We start from the raw sequence: 19,499 nt of genomic DNA on the forward strand, positions 1-19,499 counted from the left end.
GTCAACTGCATGCATGCCTGGGCAGTATATATTCCCAAGTTCTCAAGGAGTTAAAGAGGAAATCATCTAATACCATTCCTAACAAGGCAACTCTGTGTGTAAGAAACATTGCAGATTGGCACAAACAGGGTGGTCAATGTAGCTGGTTGACAAAAGATTGATTGTTTTAATTGGGCCCTGATGACACAATTCAGGGCATAAAACTCTTTCTCCCATCTCCCCCTCCCTTAAAGTTCACCAACTGCTGGTCTTTGCTGTGACTGTTCCCTGCACCCATAAATCACTAAATGGCTTCTAGAGGCTGATAAGAAATTAAGACTCAATATGGGTGCTGGACAAAATAGATCAGCCCTTGCAAAAGAGGCATTTTGTTTAGCTCATTCCTCCGCTTTTAAAGCAAAACAAGGAACAAAACATCACAACGCTTTGTGTATTTCCAAGGGAAGGCAAAGTATTTAATGAATACAAAGCAATTTCCATGACAGAAGGGCTGCCCCCAAACCAGGCGTATGGCGCTTTGCAATATCACTCAGTAATGTTTATGTTACCTGATAATACGAACTATATCATGTCAGAGTTGGGTCAAGAATTCAGAATCAAAATGGTGCCCCTTCTGATCCAGTAATTGAAAATTATTGCTCCAAAATTTGCCTCCTGATGCAGGCTGCTTCACATGATTCCTAATGATAGGATTGTTCCATTATGCTGCAGTGTATGAAAGTATTGTGTCCTGTTCTGGGTGCCACAATTTAAGGAGGATACTGACAAGCTGGAATGTGTGCAGAGGAGGGCAACCAAGATGGTCAAGGGTCTGGAAACCTAGCCTTAGGAGGAACAGTTGAGGGAGTTAGGTATGTTTAATCTGGATAAGAGGAGCCTGAGATTGAGTTATGATGGCCATCTTCAAATACCTAAAGGGCTGTCACACAGAAGATGGAACAAGCTTGTTTCCTTGTGCTCTGGAGGCTAGGACCTGGACCAATGGCTTCAAGTTACTAGAAAGGAGATTGTGACTAAACATCAGGAAGAACTTTCTGGCAGTAAGAGCTGTTTGACAGTGGAACAGACTCCCATGAGAGGCAGTGGACTCTTCTTCCTTGGAGGTCTTTGAGCAGTTTGGATGGCCATCTGTCATGGATGCTTTACTTGTGATTTCTGCATTGCAGGGGGTTGAACTAGATGACCCTTTGTGTCCCTTCCAACTCTACTATGCTATGATTCTTCCTTAACAGCTATCCTAACTCTATACCTGTGCTTCCATCCCATTCACTTTGTCTTTCCAGAATCTCTCCACCTGTCACTCACTTGAATTCTACCCAACATTCCATCACACTCCCCTGCTGTCCAGCATTCTTCCACTCACTCTTCTGTTACAAGCTTCTCTTTCAAACCATCATCCATATGTGATGTCCCACAACAACAAACAGAAGACAGTTTTGTAGGGATGGACAGATCAGCCTATTTCTATCACATGCCAGTTTCAGGCATGTACAAAACCTTTTCCATTTTATCCCATTTGCAGGCCGAATCTTTCTTCTTCTTCTTCTTCTTCTTCTTCTTCTTCTTCTTCTTCTTCTTCTTCTTCTTCTTCTTCTTCTTCTTCTTCTTTGAAAAATCCTTTAGAACAGCAATGAACAACTCACTGGTTTGTAATATCCATAGTAGGAAGCAAAGTAAGCTGCAACCCCATTTACCGAGGCATAAGACACATTAATTTCAGTGGGACTTACTTCTGAGTAAACAAAGTTAGGATTGCAGTCTTCTTGCCTATGGACTACCTTTAACATACCTGTGTACATAAATCAACCAAGAACTCTTTCATTGTGGAAAACTAATAGAAAAACCCTCTAAAAGCAAGAGTGTGCACCATGATGGGTGGACAGAAATCTGCTTAATAGTCCATTTTCAACTTATTTCTCCAGTTAAGTGAAAAGCCTTCAGTGGCAAAAGCCTTCAAATAAATTGTCAACAGTCAAAGATGTTTGCAAACAAAGATGCTTGCAAAATAAATTGCTCCTCCTCCTCTAGAAGACTAGTCCCTTTGTACTCCATGACCAAAACCAAATAGTATGCATCGCTCAACTATTTCTCAAGCCTGCTAATCTTAATAATAATAATAATAATAATAATAATAATAATAATATTTTAATTTGCTTACCGCCCTATACCTGCAGGTCTCAGGGCATTTCACATGATAAAATCATTATATAAAAACACAGAATACATAATCAAAATAAAAACAAGAACAGCCCAATAACCCCCCCCCCATCTTTCCTTTCAGTTCTTTCCCAGTCGCAGTTTTTGTTCCACTTCCGCCAAATGACCCTGAGTTTTTTTGTTAGCATCACCTGCTTTCTACAAACCTTCCTTACTTTTTGCCTCCAATTCATTGGCACTGGTGCTGTATAAATTAGATAACTTGGTATGGATTTTTAGTTCATTGCAGAATCTCTCTCCCCAACCAGCTTGCTTCTCTTTTGCCTCTATTTGTTCCACTCTAAAAGAACTACCACATGTCCCTGTACCTTTTCCACTGACTTACCCTTTCATCCTAGGAAACCTCCTCTTTCTTGTTCTCACAAGCTCCAAATCTCATTTCCTTTTTCCTGAGCAAGGGCCAGGTGTTCATAGCCATGGGGCTTCAATTCTGTAGTCAACCAAGTGTTTTGATTCTGAAACAATTCCTTTCCTTCCCCCAACCTTTGCTCATAATATTGTACTGATGTCCTAAGCTCATCCATGCTTAATTGATAATCTACCTTTGCAGTGATTAGTCCTGCGGTTCCTCATTCAGATATATAGCTCTAACACTTGAACTGGCTTCCATGGCATGGCTTTGAGCAGCCTGGTCACCTCAGTGCATCCCAGGATCTGCTTATCCTTCCCGCCAGTGGGTCAAGTCCTCAGCTGGACTCGTTTGCCTTCTAGCTACAACCAACACCTGGACCACTTGTCCCTGCTTCGTTGCTTTTGGGAGCAGCTGTACTTCATGCTTCTGCTGCACTGTCTTCTTCAGAACCAATTTTTTCTTCTTCTACTCTCTTTCAAGACAGATCATCTCCAGCCTGTCTTTTATATTCCAAAACTACAGGCTGTATTTATTTTTTTTGTCAGCTTCCTTTAACTTGGGCATCTTCTTTATAAACCATTCCATTCCCTACTCTGCTGTCTCTTCAAACCAAAATAAACAAAATAACAAACACTTGACGGTACTTGTCTTGCACTTGACTTGCAGCTCTTCAACTGTTATTCTCTAACTGCTGCTCATTCTAAGTCCACACAACATCCCATCGTATGCCCCTGCTCTCCAACATCCTTCCAGTCACTCTTCTGTTCTAATCATAACCTCTTTTAACAACGTTGGGTGCCATTTTCAGAAATGCACGGTGGCATGAAACAAATGGTTTGCCTTGAACACCATTTCAGGCCTTACTTTGCAATTGTGAGACAGCTTTAAATGCCATTTATGCATTGCCAAGAAAGGAAATGCATCACCAAAAAGAGAACCAAAAGCAGTCAGAGATTTGCATAAAATTTGCATGTGATAATTTGTATTCATGTAGGCAAATTTGGGAATAATTACTATAACAAGTAGGGGTGCAATACTTTTCATCATTGTGCAGAAGGCTGTGACCAGGTGATCTGTGTGGCTGCTCAGTCTGCTGTCTCTTGATGCTAGCCACTGAGCCGCGATGTCAAAGCTCCTGCTCACCCTTCTCATCTGCAGGAACACAGGAAACTGCATTATAGTGAGTCTGTCTCCCTCACCGCTGTTGACAACAACTGGCAGTGGCTCTCCAGGGCTTCATACAGGGGGCACTTCCAAGGGGTTGAATCTGGGACCTTCTGTTCGCAAGACAGAAGCTCTCTCATGCAGCTGCAGTCCTTCCCTAAAGATGACTAATTAACTTGAAACCTGACTTGGACTGGAAGATGACTCTTTCAAACAGAGGACCCTACTCCCGAAAGCAGGGCACATAGCTATTAATTAAATGGTGATCCATTTGGAATTGTATTTTAATTCTAGATTAAGAACCCTCAGAGACATTGTGATAATGCAGTGCGAGGAGTGGGTAGCGGTTTGTTGAGCCTAATCGTTTCAAACAGTTTGAATGTTTGTGATTTTAATGGCAGGAGGGTGGGGGGCCGAAATTAGGCTGCTGCTTGACCTTAATGTTTTGTGAAAGATAACAGGCAAAAGTGTTGATTATTTGTTGCAGTAATGAGTGGGGAGAGGTGGCGTTGATTCATATATGCGGTTGAAATGTTTGGCAAGGAGAAAGCTGGGTGCTTATGGAGGAAGACAAATCTCGAAGAAATTGAGCATCTGTGTACGCTTTGCTTGGGATTGTTTTATAATGATAGTAGCGCATAAACGGATTGTCATGGAGCAGCAAGAATACTGGAGGCATTAGCATCTGCTGTTGGTAAGGAAACACAGTCTATTTCTGCTTTCCTCTTTGTGCTTTATAGCTCTCTTTAACTGAAATTGTTGATGCCCTCCTCGCTCACATGCAAGCACATCCCCAGTGTGTTCAGATCAACTTCTGCAAGTGCAACAGCCACCAGAAGCTCAGCCAGAGGTCCCAAGGAAGGGGCTCTTCTTCAGGAGTGGCCCCCACCCTGAATTCTCTCCCCAAAGAGCCTCCTCCTGCTTTCTTACGGCTAGCTTTTTGGCAGATGAAAGTTAAACTCATTTTAAAAAGTGGGTAGGGTATTTTTCATTATTTATTCTGATACTGATTCCTGAGTGGTTTTGTTTGTTTTAGCATTTTTGCTTTCATGTGTAATAGCTGTAGCTCTGGTTTGGGCCATAGTAAAAGGCCAAGGTATAAGCAAATCTGTTAATAGGATAAGCAAACAAATATTTAACATCTTTCCAATACTATCAAACCCCCCAAACACGATAAAAAATGAAATGAAAATTTTAATATGCATCAAAAATGCTTTCCTATAATGTTCAGTAGGTGCCCAACACATTACATGAATCATACAGTGAAGGATTGTCTAGACCAGGGCTGGTGAATCTGTGTCCCTTCAAATGCTACTGGACTATAACTTCTATCAGTCCTGAACACTGGTCATGCTGGGTGGAATTGATGGGAATTGCAGTCCAACACAATCTGGAGGACAAGAAGTTATTTTCTGTCCTTCAGCTAAAGGTTTGCAGGATGAGTTACATAAAATTAAATGTCTTAAATGCCACATACCTAAAGCCACAGGAAAATACAATCCAACAGTAGTATTCAGCAACAAAAGTGAGTTAGCCACTTCTGAGCTAGATTTTAAAAGTTATACTTAAATTAGTTCCAGTGTTTACACAGCTGTATATAAATTCAACAACAACAACAACTTCAACAACAACAACAACAACAACGAGCAAACCTCTACAACTCCACAAAATGGTGGTGCTAATTTGACATTCCTTTGGCTTCCTGTAAGTCTCACTACCGCAACCAGAAAACAAGCCACAGACTGTGCTCAATACGACAGCAGCCCTCTTCAAACATGACTCGCCTAAGGAAGGTAAGGCTGGCGGCATGGGCGGGGCTGCATTCATTTAGCCCCATCAACAAACTCCATCGGCTCCTCTTGCCATTGGCATCCTGGGACAAAATTTCTGCAATTTACAATCCTGCCCAGAGTTCTAAGTGACACAGGAACCCATAATGTACCCCACTGCGGTAGTTACGCTGTAACACAGTGGCAGAGATTTTGGGGGTGAGAGGAGCTGTGAAATGTTGCAGATAGGGCTAAATATGTGACACCATCCCCAACTCCTCTCCCTGTGCTGGCTATCTTCACATGAGTAAAAGGCTACTGCCAACCCACATTTAGCAGGTTGCACATGCAGTCTCGTGACCCTACAGGTTTTACTGTGTACTAGTCCTGGAATTATGGATATGGATTCCCCCCCCCCTACTGATTACACCACTCTTTTGCATGAATTAATCACCTTCCAGCAAGGGCGCTTGCATGTAGAACCCTTCTTAGGGAATGTCCCCATTACTGATTTGGAGTGTTGGAGAGGGACTAAAGCATGGGTAGGCAAACTAAGCCCTGGGGGCCGTATCCGGCCCAATCGCCTTCTAGATCCAGCCCACGGATGGTCCAGGAATCAGTGTGTTTCTACATGAGTAGAATGTGTGTTTTTATCTAAAATGCACCTCTGGGTTATTTGTGGGGCATAGGAATTCGTTCATTTTTTTCACCAAAATATAGTCCGGCCCCTGACAAGGTCTGGGGGACAGTGGACCGGCCCCCTGCTGAAAATGTTTGCTGACCCCTGAACCAAAGCAGTTCATGGTCTAAGTTGGTTTGTTCCCTCCGATACACAACAGAGGCCTGGCAGAATGAGTGCACCTTGACCCATTAAGGAAGGTTTTTCAGCTCTAATCTCTCTCTTGAGAGAGTTCCACAGTTGGGGTGCCACAACTTAAAAGGTCCTATTCCACTTCCTTGCTAAACATGCTTCCCCTGGAGGTGGGAGGCAGTACAAGGACATTTTAGATTAATGTAACTCCCAGGCAAGTTCATGCCTAACATTGTGAACTGGGACTGGGAACCAATGGGAGCCAGTTCATTTTTATTCATTTACTTGCTGTTTGAATTAAAAACAAACATGTAAATTAGAAATATGAAAAATATATTATGTATACACAGCCATGGGGCTATGCATATACCCCCACTCTGATAATTTATTATATATACTCAAATATTCAATGTATATGAATCATTCATAATTACATACATGCAAAGACACAGTTCATCATTGCTGCTCATAGGTTGTAAGGAACACGCCTTGCAATTATTAGAGCTACTTAGCTTTAATATACTCAATACATTTTACTGCTTTTTTTTGTTCTACTTCATTAAAACTGAGTGGCTAATACTGCAATTTTCTGAGCCTAGCCCGGTTCCTACAATACATCAGCATCAGGGTTCCTTCATGGCATTTCATTTACTTTGAATTATTAAAATACCATTAATTTTAATATATGAGGTTACATCTCAAGCCTAATGTTTATACCAGGCCAAAAAAATAAATACCTTTGATTTTATGACTAATGGGGGGAAATTACAAGATTGGATTAATTGTACGCCACTGGGGACTGCTTCACGTACAATGAATCCCTGCACTGGAAACACAGATTTTGTTCCTGCGTAGGAAAGCCACTTCTTTGCAACCAGGGCTGGAGTTATGACAACACGCCCTCAGGCCATTGCCTCAGGCTGCAGGAGTGGCAGAAGCAGAACCGGCTGCTGCTGCACCTGCTGGTTGCCTGCTGGGGAGGCGGCTGCTACAACTGCCTCCAAAAGGTGTAAATCTATCGCTTATGCTTACGAGTCCTTTGCCAACACAGATCCAGACTGCAACTGGGCAAAGCGTGTTCTCCCTAACAGAGAGCACGTGTTGCGGTTGGGAGAACAAGCCACCCTGCCGTTACTGGGCAGATTTGGTGAGGAACCCAAGCCTTTAAGTGGTTAAAATTGGGTTGCTGGGGAGTTTTGATTGTTGCCAATTTGGAGGAGGGGTCAGAGTCTTTAAATACATAAGATGTTTAAAGACGTTTAAAGACGTTGGACGTCATCTTGGCCGTTTTGCACCGGATCACCCACCCTCCCTCCCTTTAATAGGGTGGTTTTTTCTTGATCGCTATACCTTGCTATGCCTGTCATGGGGTCGTCCGCCTTGGAGCGGGGGCCTGGTAGGAATTTTGCCATTTGACTGATTGGCTGGTGCCATTTGGTTTTTGCCTACTGCGTAGCAAATCTTCACAACTTGTAAGGTTGGCGGTTAAGCATTGGTTAAATTGGTGCTTGGAGGGGTAAGTGCCTACCCCTCCAAATGATGCGGAAAGGGAATTCCGTTAAAGGAATCCAGGGGCTTGCCATTCTTTTCGTCCTTGTCCCTGGCATCGGACTTGGGCCGTGCAAGCCCCACAGGAACATGAGGGTGAGAAGTGAGGGACTGATACCCAGCTTAATTTTCTCACCCAATACTTGTTTCCCACGCTGGCTTCCGTTGGTGTCCGGAAGGCCAGCTCTGTCCCTGAGGGCAAGGACAGATAGTCATAACCAATGCCTAAGCAACCACTCACATTTTTTGTATTTTGAATAAAGTTGTGGCCAAAATTATGCCAAAAACCTTAAACAATAATTGATGTGTGAAGTGTGAATTTTTTTGGGGGGTGGCATTGTGAGACTCAACACGCAAACACAAAACATGAACGCAGAGCAAATAACTCAAAGCGAGTGACCCCATGAACAGACTAAAGGTCAAGTCATGTGTGCAACACACAAATGCATCATCATCATCATCATTAAATTAATTAAATGATTAATGATTAATGATTGTTTGCCACCCTATACCCTCAGGTCTCAGGGAGGTTCACAGGATAAAATCACAATATAAAAACACAAAATACATAATCAAAATAAAAACAAGAACAATCCAATAACCCCCCCCCCAAAAAAAACACATACACATATTGTTAAGGATGTACAGCCTGAGATGGCATTAGAAGGGGGGGGGACCATTTGCCCATTTTACAAATAAGCAAAACTGGGACAGAATTTTTAGTGAATCCATGTAGATCTGGTAACCTTTAAATCTTATCTTGGGCTGTCCCTGTTCTTACACTTTTGGTAGGTCAGTCCTGATCTATGCTAGTTTCTTTCTGTATTTTCAGGAGCACAAGAAGATGAATCATAATAGAAATCGCTACGTACATTTTCCTTGCGCATGCAATATATTTAATAGTATTTGTAAAAATAAATAGATAGATAGATAGATTTGGATGCTGGGGTTGCTCTGCCTGTACACGTTTTTCAAGTGGCCTCCCAGTCCCCTTGTCTCTGGAGACAAGAAAAGGGAAAACACGTATATCTTTGAATGATAGTTAATGTCCTGAATTACACCTCAGGGCCCAAGGGGCAAATAGCTTGATTTTACCACCCTGAGTTGTTGCCAGTATCTGACGAAGCTGACTCATAAGGGAACAGTGTGCAGAGCTCCTTTCAAGCAGAAATTTAAGAGTGCACAAGAGCCTTTGCTGTGATACTCTGCTGACAGCTTCTCTTTGACATCTCTGATTTATGTCTTATGTGCTCTTTTTTAAAAAAGGATCAAGACTACAAATAATCTGGGCCTTTAAACATATAACATGAGATAGCATTAAAAATGTACATATATTATTGCCGATCACAGAAGTCAAAGATAGAAAAAGTTCTATGTGAACACTGACTCTTTCCCTTGCCAGTGGAGGCTTATTTTAGAGATGACAGGTGTCAAACTGATCCCAATCAAAATACCAAGTAATAGAAATGATTTTTAAATGGGGGGGGGGATTTTACCCACTCATAAGAATTAAACAGATTCTTCCTTTTAAACAGATAACATTGTTTTGCATCTGTCTTGTCTGCATACAAGAAAGGTCTGTGAAGCTTCACTGACTGAGATAAAACTATGAATGTATTCAGTGAATGGCAAAATCCCAAATTAATCTAGTAATGTGGACTAACGCATGGAATGTCCAAGCATTATGAAAGGGGTGGGGAACTGCTTCAATTACCTAAATGTCCCCGTCCCCCCCGCAAGCCCATCAATCCATTGATTTATATGTTGGCTTGAATGACATAGGAAATATGACCCAAAACAAAATAATAGTCTCTAAGGCAGCATATTTTGTTAAGAATGAATATTTTCCTGAAGGAAAGGAGGGCGGAAGCAGAATACACCCACAACATTACTAAGTATAAGCTTGGTCATTTTTGTGGTCAATTAATACATGATTTCTGCATGCATAAAATATACTGCTACCTTATATTTTTTGTTATGTTTAGTTTATTTCAAGATCAAACCTCCCAGCCCGTTTCTGCTGTCCAGGCAGGAAGCAAAACAAGAGGGCCTCTTGAGCCCAGAAGGCTATGTTATGGCTTTGTGACTCACAAATTCTGCAGCAGGCATAATTTAGAGTTATATCCTGCCCCATCCTGAACACTTTAAGTAGGCAGTAAAAACCAACAATCCTCCACCACAGTAAAGCATCTTAAAAGTTTTGTTTTGTTGTAGTCGTCACTGAAGGGCTCTCACCCTTTGCTAGTTTGACCCCGGTGGCCAACTGAAACAACAGACAGATCTTGCAGCACTTTCGCATGGTGCTCAGCTAGTCTGTGCTGTTATGTGATGTGCACTGCGTAGGAAAGTGCCTCATACCACATCAAATCATCTCCCCCATCTAGTCTAGTACTGCCTGCCCTAACTGGTAGGACTTCTTGTGGGGCTCAGGCACAGATCTTTCACATCACCCACTACCTGATCTGTTTAACTGGAGCTGTCAGGAATGGAACCTGGGACTTTCTGCATGCAAAGCACATCCTCTTCCACTGAGCTATGCTTTCTCTCCTAAACCGCTTTCTCTGAGACTTCTGGCAGTGATTGGTTGCACTGCTGAAAGGGAAGGGGACATCTATAAGTATTCCAGCTGCTCGTGAAGCAAGTGGCCCAACACAATATTCATAGCCTGTCTTGTGATAGAAGTGAAAACTTTCAATTCAGCTGGGATTAAAGCTTCTGAAAGGCTTTATGGCTACAGGCAGAGGGCAGGGTAAGGGATGAAAGAACCTGGGGAAAAGGCAGGTAAGAGGAGACAGAGCCCGGAGGATAAACAGGAGAGAGATTACAAGGACTTGAGGGAAGTGGAGGCTAAGGAAAACAGGGGCCATGGATAAAACATATATAGAAGTGTTATTCAGCCAACGTGTCCAGGGTAACTGAATGCACTTAGGGCAAGGGCTACTTCACACATGCAGCTGAAAATACACATGCAGCCTTTGCATGTAGATTGGGGGTGGGGCCTGCTGCCACAATCCAACTTCCCACCGCTCTGTCACACATGCACATTTCCTCATTCTGTATATACCTTCTGAATATTTCAAGGACAATGGAGGCTGCATCAGTCTGTCATGAAGAGGAAGTGACGCAGCGCTGCTGCGCAGGCTGAACCAGGGTGGCTAATGGGAACTTTAGGGTGACTTTGAGTATCCACTGGGAAAGACAGGCAGGGTATGCAATTAATGAATAGAGGAATTAGCAAATAATAAAAATTAACAGCTGTAGACCTGGAGGTAAGGCAACCCCTGAATGCAGACATTCTGGCATTCAGAACAGGCTCCCACTGGGATGTGCGCGGTCCTGACATGGTGGATACTGGGAGCCCCAGACTTGCTGTAGGAGGCAGGTATCTGGGGGCTTCAGCTACTGAAGTAGGCAAGCAATACAAGGAGGCTTGCTGGCCCAGTCCTGTACTTTCCTCCCTAGCTCCTTCCTTCCTTTGAGGCTGAAGCCTACTTACAGGTGATGAAGCCTGCAGGATGACTGTGTAGATATGCACAGCTGCATATACTCTCATCTTATCTGTGTAATATCACCTCCTTGTATAAACAATGGTGATGCAAAATCAAATTTCCTTTCATGGTGGTAGGCCATTCTTTTGTCCATATGCTGCTTTGCATGCATACGCCATACGTCTGTCTCATGGCAAACATAAAATGGTTGAATTCACTATCAATTACAGGTTGGAACAAGTTGGATTTCAATTACAACAGGAGAGCAAAACAGCTGGGAAATCCCCAAGGGGAGGCACGAGAACCAAGGGGGTGAACGGTTCATTAAACAGTACTAATTAGGGAGAGATGAACTCAAGATATAAAACACATCTTGTTGCTCTGCTTTCCTTTACTGAGACGGTGTCAGGACGAAACAGAATAGCACCTAGTTGGACTGAATCTATTTGAATCTCCCTATAATTGCTACCTCATTTGTAGCTTTAACAACTGGCCTAACTTTTAAAAAGTAACAAAAAAGGAAATTAGTGCCTTTCTAGTTGCCTAAATTACATTCAAATTAAACAGCTGCTTTGAGGGCAAGCATGAGTCAAAACGAAACAGAAGCTGGGGGAAAATACTTTATAGCTAATGATGTAGCTTGGCTAAATGGGAGAAACTTCCAGACTAGTTCTGTTGAGTTGTTTGAAAGAGTTACTACTTTTTAGTGACATTTATAAGCAAAAGCCACAGTTAAAAAATACCAAGGTCTACATACATATCCAGCTTTACATTCTCACACATTATTGTGGCTAAAAACCAACCCCCAAAACACACACAGTTCAATAGGCCCTGCACAATGAAAACCAGTGATACTGTGATAGAGTTGAACATGCTCATCATAATGTCATTGGCATCCACATTAGCTGTGGAGGCACTTTTGCATGTAGAGATGTCCTGTTCTGGATCAAGCCCTTAGTGTCCCATACATGATAAATAACAAGAATACACACGAAGACCATGATCCCAAACACAGTCAAGTGGACAACACACATTTCACTAGTACTTCAATGTGCTTAAGTGCCCCATTAAAGTGCGTTGCATAAACATTGATAAGCAAATTATCAAAAGCTTAATATATTTATTAGTAGCCAACAAAACTCCCGAAAGAAATAGTCTGAATTGAAAAGTGTAATCTACAAAGCTCTGCAATAAAACATTATGATTTCAAACGTAAGCAATAAAGTATAATGACAGAATTGTAAAAGACTTGCATGAAATACAAGCTTCCAATGAGATATAATTGGAAGCTGCTTTTGCATGCTCAATTTCCTAGTAACAAAATCAGAGCAATTTCTTTTCCTATTGAGTGATAATATGGGAAAAAAATATGACACTATTCAACCAAAGCTGAGTAGTTTAAGTCCCATTGGTTTCAATGGAAGACTGAAGCATCTGCTTAAATCTCTCCCATCAAAATCACTGGGACTTAAAAATGCTTCCCTTGCCTGCACCTACAAGTCATTTTTCAAATTTATTTTTTGTTAAGCAACAAATGTCAAATGAGTATTTTGTGTGAATTTGCCTTTAATGCAAATATTTTACAGTGGAAAAAAATACATTTGCCATGTCGGTTACAGGGTCTGTGTTTCCTACTTCACAGAAGACTCTATTTGAGGGAGTCCTTTTTTGAAATGCTACCTGGTCCAAGGTTCTCTAAAGATAGAGAACCTTAAAACAAGAGAGGAGTGTGTGTGTGTGTGTGTGTGTGTGTGTGTGTCTGCTTGCATGCATGTAGTAGAGCGTTTTCCCATACTACGGTAAGGTGAACTGTGCTTCTACTTAATTTTTTGTAATTATTTCTAAAATTGCATCCATACATAGAAATTAGAAAATGCTATTTCTCTGCAAACTTGTGTCTTCTTATGCCCTTTTTTGTGATACATCTCATTTATTTATTTTTCGTATTTTTGGCAATGCATATGGTCAACTCCAAGACAGTTATAAGAAAACTTTTATTTTCTCTCCAAATCTCTTGGAATTATAGAGCACCCTCATTCCATTGAAACAAATTATTGTTTACAAATTTCAAAACATTTCACTCCATGAGAGTGGTAGGAATTCCTCAGATTGAACCAGAAAGTTCAGGTTCTGAGACTGTGGCCCAGCCTAGTGAGTTACCAAGGACTGTGCCCAGGATTGGACACTATGAAGCCTATAGATTGGTTAGGCCTGGTCTTCCATGTAAATCTAGACACCCAAGAAGTACCACGTTCTGTTTGTTGCTTTACTCCTCTCTAGTTTCCAGTTAAAACTACTGACCTCAGTGACCATGACCTGGCCCTACCCCTGGGGTCCTACTGAACAGTGGCATCATATAGTATATACAGTTCCTCTTATACTAAGCCCTATAATGATCTCTTTAAGCCCCCTCCCAATATACTATGTTGGTGAAACATGTTGGTGAATGGAGCTCCCTAAGGGAGCCTGAGCACTGGTTTCAATGGGAAGCTGGACCCACAATACTTGATTTTGAAGAAAACAAACAAACTGGTTCTTTTGCTGTTGAACAGTTCTGATATCTTACCACCCATGGTTTGTCAGGTACCCAAATCTCCCACAAGTACTTCGGCATATCTCCAAAATTCAGTGCCTAAAAAGCAAGTAATAGTTGAATAAAAAGATTTGTCACTTTTACTGCACCTTAAGATAACCCCCGCCCTCACAGTCTCTGGCACAGCCCAAATTAAAGATCAACTCACATGCTGTTACTGGGCTTCTGAGTCCCTTCATGTGATCTATAAGAGGCTGTGTGTCCCTCCCCCTCCACAAGACCTCTTTTGCAATACAGAGAACTCCCAATTTACATGGTGGTTACGTTCCAAGGCACTGCGTATTTAAGTGGAATCACATATATTTGAAACACCATTGAAAAAGCCTGAAAACATTCCAGCCCCACCCATTATTGTGACGCACACAGTTGCACCAAAAAACAGTCACTGTCTATACATGATGGCCTGTTTTACATTATCTTTTCTTGCCCCTTTTTCGCCTTGAAGAAGAATCACACAAACTAAGCTACTGTTGTACACTCAAATCCCTCGTGCAATGTGCTGTGGGAATATGCGGTAGACAGAAGAGACATAAGCAATACATGAATCAGGTCAATGAAGACTCTACATAAACCACCTGAAGTGCTTCACTTGCTTTAGTCCTAATTTCATTCATGTTTGAGGGGACAATCTAATGAGGAACAAATCAAAGTATGGATTTCTTTGAATACTTTTTTTTGTAGCACATGAGATAAAACCCATATCAGACATTAGCTGACCATAGCACAGAGTTCTTCAGCCTTGGGTCCCCGTATGTTGCTGGACCACAACTCCTCAACCAACTCAGCCAGGGATGATGGGAGTTGCATTAAAAAACAAGGGAACCAAAAGGTTGCCATAGCAGATGCTGCTTCCCTGTGGTTGTGTCCCTTGTTGCTCTAGTAATGTAGTGAAGAGGTCATAGGACAGGGCTGAATCACATGCTAAACTCACAGCCTAGCATCTCCTGTCCATCAGTCAAGATCCTCATCAGCAGTACCGGCATGGGGTCATAACATATGGTTGGCCTCTTCCAAGTGACTTTCTCATTCATGCATTCTTATATTGGCAACAGCCACATGGAATGAAACCTAACATACAAACTGGATCTGTGCAAGCAATAAAGCACAATATTTGTATGGATACCTTTTTTTAATGAATATAAAAACATCCTGCAAAAAGCACATGAGGAAGAAAGGCTTCTAGCCAGGCCTGCTAAATTTTGTATAGCACATTTCAAGTGACTTTCATTGGTTGATATCAAGTAACTGAGCTCCCAGTCACTCTGTATTTAAATGGTTTGATCAGCACAAGTATATTGTTTGAAGAAACAAACCCGGAGGTCTGAAATGCCAGTAAACGCCAGATTTCCCCAGGTTCCATTCATGATCTGCCAAGCTCTGTCAGAATATTTAACCCCATCCCACTCAGCTACTCCACTTTCTTGCCAGATTGCATCCTGTTCCCAATTATGACAGGTTTTAAAGGGTCAGGAACGCCCCCCCCCCAACACAAAAGTTGGCAATACTAATAAAGAAGCAAAATCTGTGTGGGATACTTTTGCCTAGTGAGACGAAATTAGCATTCTGCTCAGAATTATTTGCCCCCTCTTTTATCATGATTTGGTGAGCAAAGGTGGAAACATCAAAAATGTTTACATCAAACTATGATGTCAACCCCTATGGAAAAACACATGTCTGTTCCACAGTTCTCCCATCAGACGCTTCTGATATCTTATACACATCCTGTATGCTTACAGAGTTACATCACAGTTCTTTTTACCTAAGGATTGGTCTTGAAAGGAGCTTCTTACTATTTATATTCACTGCAAACATTCTCCTCTGATATCAAGTCAGAAGCTTCCAATTGACTTGGAAGAATTCCTTTGTTTGCCAGCCGATACCTTATTTCAAAGAGAAGCACACCTCAAAACAACAGAAACCTGGTTTTCGATTCTTCCTTACTTTTGAATCAAACCTCCAAGGGTATTAGCAAATGCAACGCCACACAAAAAGAAAGAATACAGTAAGCTGATTCACAGACGTATTAAGACCACCCTACCTGTATCTTAAGGATATTTTTATATGCACCCAACACATCTTGCAGCATTGATGTTGAAGCTAAGGAAGAGAGGACACCCCCCCATCACAGTTACTGTTACCCATATATAATGAAGAAGATGCACAACTGAAGATTCAGATAATTCCTCTGTGGTTGAATCTTACTCGCTAAAACACAGGTACCTGGTTTTTGTTTGTTCTTTGCTTTGCCATTTTTCTCAGCAGAAAGTTAACCCAATAAGAAATACTTGCTTGGCTTAGCTTACAGCCCAAGTACAGAAATTTTACACTGGCATGCAGGAGTGATCCTTGAACTTGTGTGCCCTCCCCACTGTGCAGTGCCAGCTCCTAGACATTGGTGGCCTACAAACAAACCCCATTAGTTGAAAAAGCAGTAGGGCCTGCATATTAAGAGTTCTCTTGGGCTGCTGCTGACCTAGTTGGGTGCTCTGTGAAAAGGAAGCATAGCAGTACTGCTAGACATGGGGTGGGCTCTGGGTTTGGCCCATACCCACTTCCACTCACCCTGGAGGTGGCTTTGTCACCATAATTGATTATTCAGTGTAGATTGCTTGGTGTGCATTAAAATCTGCAAGAGAGGCCCTTCTCACCGTCCCTCCAACTGGTGTTCATTATACTATGAATGAGGATAGAGCATTCAAGTTGCAGAATTCCACCTTCCTGGGGTATGATTGGCATCATCATTGCACATCTTACAGTGCCAATTACAAACATATCTATCCAGCCAGGCTTTCTCTTGAGTTGAATTGCAAAACGGTTAGTGTAAATCTGCTGTGCTTACTGTAGTATTGTACTTTAAATTGCTGCATGGTTTTACCACTTTTATGTAGTTTTTTGGGGTTTTTTTGCTTTCTGTAACTCCCCATTGGGATTGATAAAGGATGGAACAGAAATGTAAATATTAACTAGTAACAATTGGAGGAGACAGTGTAAGTCCCATTTCTGTGCTCTAATCACCCAGTTTTGTTGAAAGCTCTACGCATGATGCAGAGAGGAGATACTGGCTTTAGGCTTGGCCCCTGAATGCCCTTCATCTACATGCCTGGGCTTTGTGTGAAGCAGCCCTTGTTCTCAGTCTGCAGGGCCAACATCACTCTGGACTTCTTTTACAAAAGCTAAGACTATTGAGATTTAATCAGGTTTCACACCGCTGATGGTCTGTGAAATACATATACATGAAAATGATTACCCCAAACCGTCATCTCTGCAACTTGCAAGTCAAATCAGGATTTATTTTTTCTTAATAATAATTTGGCATGGAATTGCCCATGGGCAGGTTAGGTTGAGTTATTGTGCATGCAACCAAGTGCTGCACTTTCAGGTGCTATCCCACAGATGGGACAAATTGGCCCTGAAATTCATCACCATACTTACATGGATGGAATCCTACATATTTTGAGTCACAGAAGACTTGTGACACCACAATTTGTGTCAGGGTTCCCCTTCTCACCCTTCAGAGAGCAGATGCATCAAATGCAGTGTGTTTTGGCACATGTAGTGTTCTATATCTACCTCAAGCATGAAGCTTTTACTTCTGGTAACACTCTTGATGACAGCGGCTACTTGACGAATTACCACTTTAGTGGAATCAAAAGCTTCACAGGTGAATCTATATGCATCTCCAGGAGCACCATGCATTCCAAAAAGGTTCTTCATAAGGCAAGTATACATGTTGAATCCACTATTATTTAGGAAGATAGACAAATATAGGTCTTCCCTGTGTACTTGCTATCCATACTTTAGGACCTGATTGCTTGGTGGTATTTCTAAAGGCTCTGCTCTACTAATTATAAAGGTAAAGGGACCCCTGACCATTAGGTCCAGTCGTGACCGACTCTGGGGTTGCGCCGCTCATCTTGCTTTATTGGCAGAGGGAGCCGGCGTTTGTCCGCAGACAGCTCCCAGGTCATGTGACCAGCATGACTAAGCCGCTTCTGACGAACCAAAGCAGCGCACGGAAACGCCGTTTACCTTCCCGCCGGAGTGGTAACTCTTTATCTACTTGCACTTGCTTTCGAACTGCTAGGTGGGCAGGAGCAGGGACCAAGCAACGGGAGCTCACCCCGTCGCGGGGATTCGAACCGCCGACCTTCTGATCGGCAAGTCCTAGGCTCTGTGCTTTAACCCACAGCACAACCCTACTAATTATACTTGAGACTTAAAACAAAGAGCAGAAAAACCTACGGCTAGGCTGTACCTAGTGGGTGATTGAACATCTCTTGCACAAAATACTCCTTACTCATACAAAATTAGCATGTTATGGAAAAGACTAGCATTCTTCCTAACAGTCTGAATTGTATAGGGAAAATTCATTCACTGCCCTGTTTCTTTATCCAACCATCAACGCCACATGGGGCTTGCATGTTTTCACTTTTATTCTCCTTCATCCCTCTGTGACAGATGAGAAATGAAACAGACAAAAAAAACCAAATCCTTGAACGGCTGAAGTGATTATTGTAAGTGTTGCAAGCTAGGGAAAATACCCTTTGTGAGACAAGTTGCTGGTCCTACTGCAACTCTTTTAGACCCACTTAAAATTCTTCAAATGCTTTTCCAAAGCAAGAAACTCCAAATTCACCTCATTGTTTTCCTTTAAGCAAAATCTGGTGGCAATTCCGAGAGAAAAGAATTGCTGCTGTTGACACTTGGGTTAAAATAAATGTAAAATCCTGAAAGGGATATGGTAGCCAGCCGACACATACCTGCCTCAAAACTAGTCACTGAAGAAAGAGACAAATATCTGCAGTTCCTTTCCCAGCAGGGGTCTAAAAGTCAACATAATTTAAGATACTGTAAAGTTGGTTCCCTGTAAACTAGAGTTCAGTTTGCTAATCTTTCTCTCCACCTCTGCTTGTGTTTCTGTCTCATGCACTGACACCACCAAAACGGTCCTGCAGAAACAGAGCTGGGCAATTCATTTCATCTAGTGCTCTCCATCAAGAAACAGAGGGGGCCAGGTGGAAATTCCTCAACAGAGATACACTAGGGAAGCAGAGGGAAGGAGGGAGGGAGAGCAACATAAAATCAGCAGGTTTGGTGATATATTGCAATCCAGCAGCAAGAGAGATAACAACTGGGAATGTAGACGATTGCTCTCTTCCCCAATAAAATAAAAGCAGATTGAACTACCGACCTACACACAGTAATGGAAATGGTCTACCGTGTTGCTGGTTCCTGGAGAAAAGCAAAAGGAAGGTCAACTTGCAGCCCCCATACTATTTGAGAGTTTTCTTTTATTCCTTTTTCAGCTGACTAGTGCAATATATTGAAAAGATTTTCTGTGCATTTAATTAATATGTATTCTTTAACAAACATGCAATACCTTGTTCCTGCAGCTCAGAAACTAGCAAAATAATGAGAACCATAATGATTCCACACAAACACACACTCTGAAGCATTTTAAATATTCATTTACCATGTATGGATGTGGTAGCCACTGAGCGGATTCACACATTGCATTAAGGGGGCAAAGTGGACACCTTAAAATATAAGGTGTGGA

General features: G+C 42.0%; 1 protein-coding gene across 8 annotated transcripts in view; it reads right to left on the minus strand.

Annotated features, from left to right (window-relative positions):
- PCDH9 (protocadherin 9) overlaps positions 1 to 19,499 on the minus strand; it is a 761,173-nt gene that overhangs the window by 395,606 nt on the left and 346,068 nt on the right. For 4 of the 8 annotated variants that reach the window (XM_083501078.1, XM_083501076.1, XM_083501082.1 and 1 more), the window contains one exon: positions 13,916 to 13,981. The exons of the other annotated variants lie outside the window; for them this stretch is intronic. In XM_083501078.1, coding sequence (XP_083357204.1) covers positions 13,916 to 13,981 — 66 coding nt within the window. The remainder of the gene's footprint in view (positions 1 to 13,915; positions 13,982 to 19,499) is intronic. 8 annotated transcript variants of the gene reach the window in all.

Source organism: Podarcis liolepis, assembly GCF_965112155.1.
Source record: "Podarcis liolepis genome assembly, chromosome: 4".
In the NCBI taxonomy this organism is placed as follows: domain Eukaryota; kingdom Metazoa; phylum Chordata; class Lepidosauria; order Squamata; family Lacertidae; genus Podarcis; species Podarcis liolepis.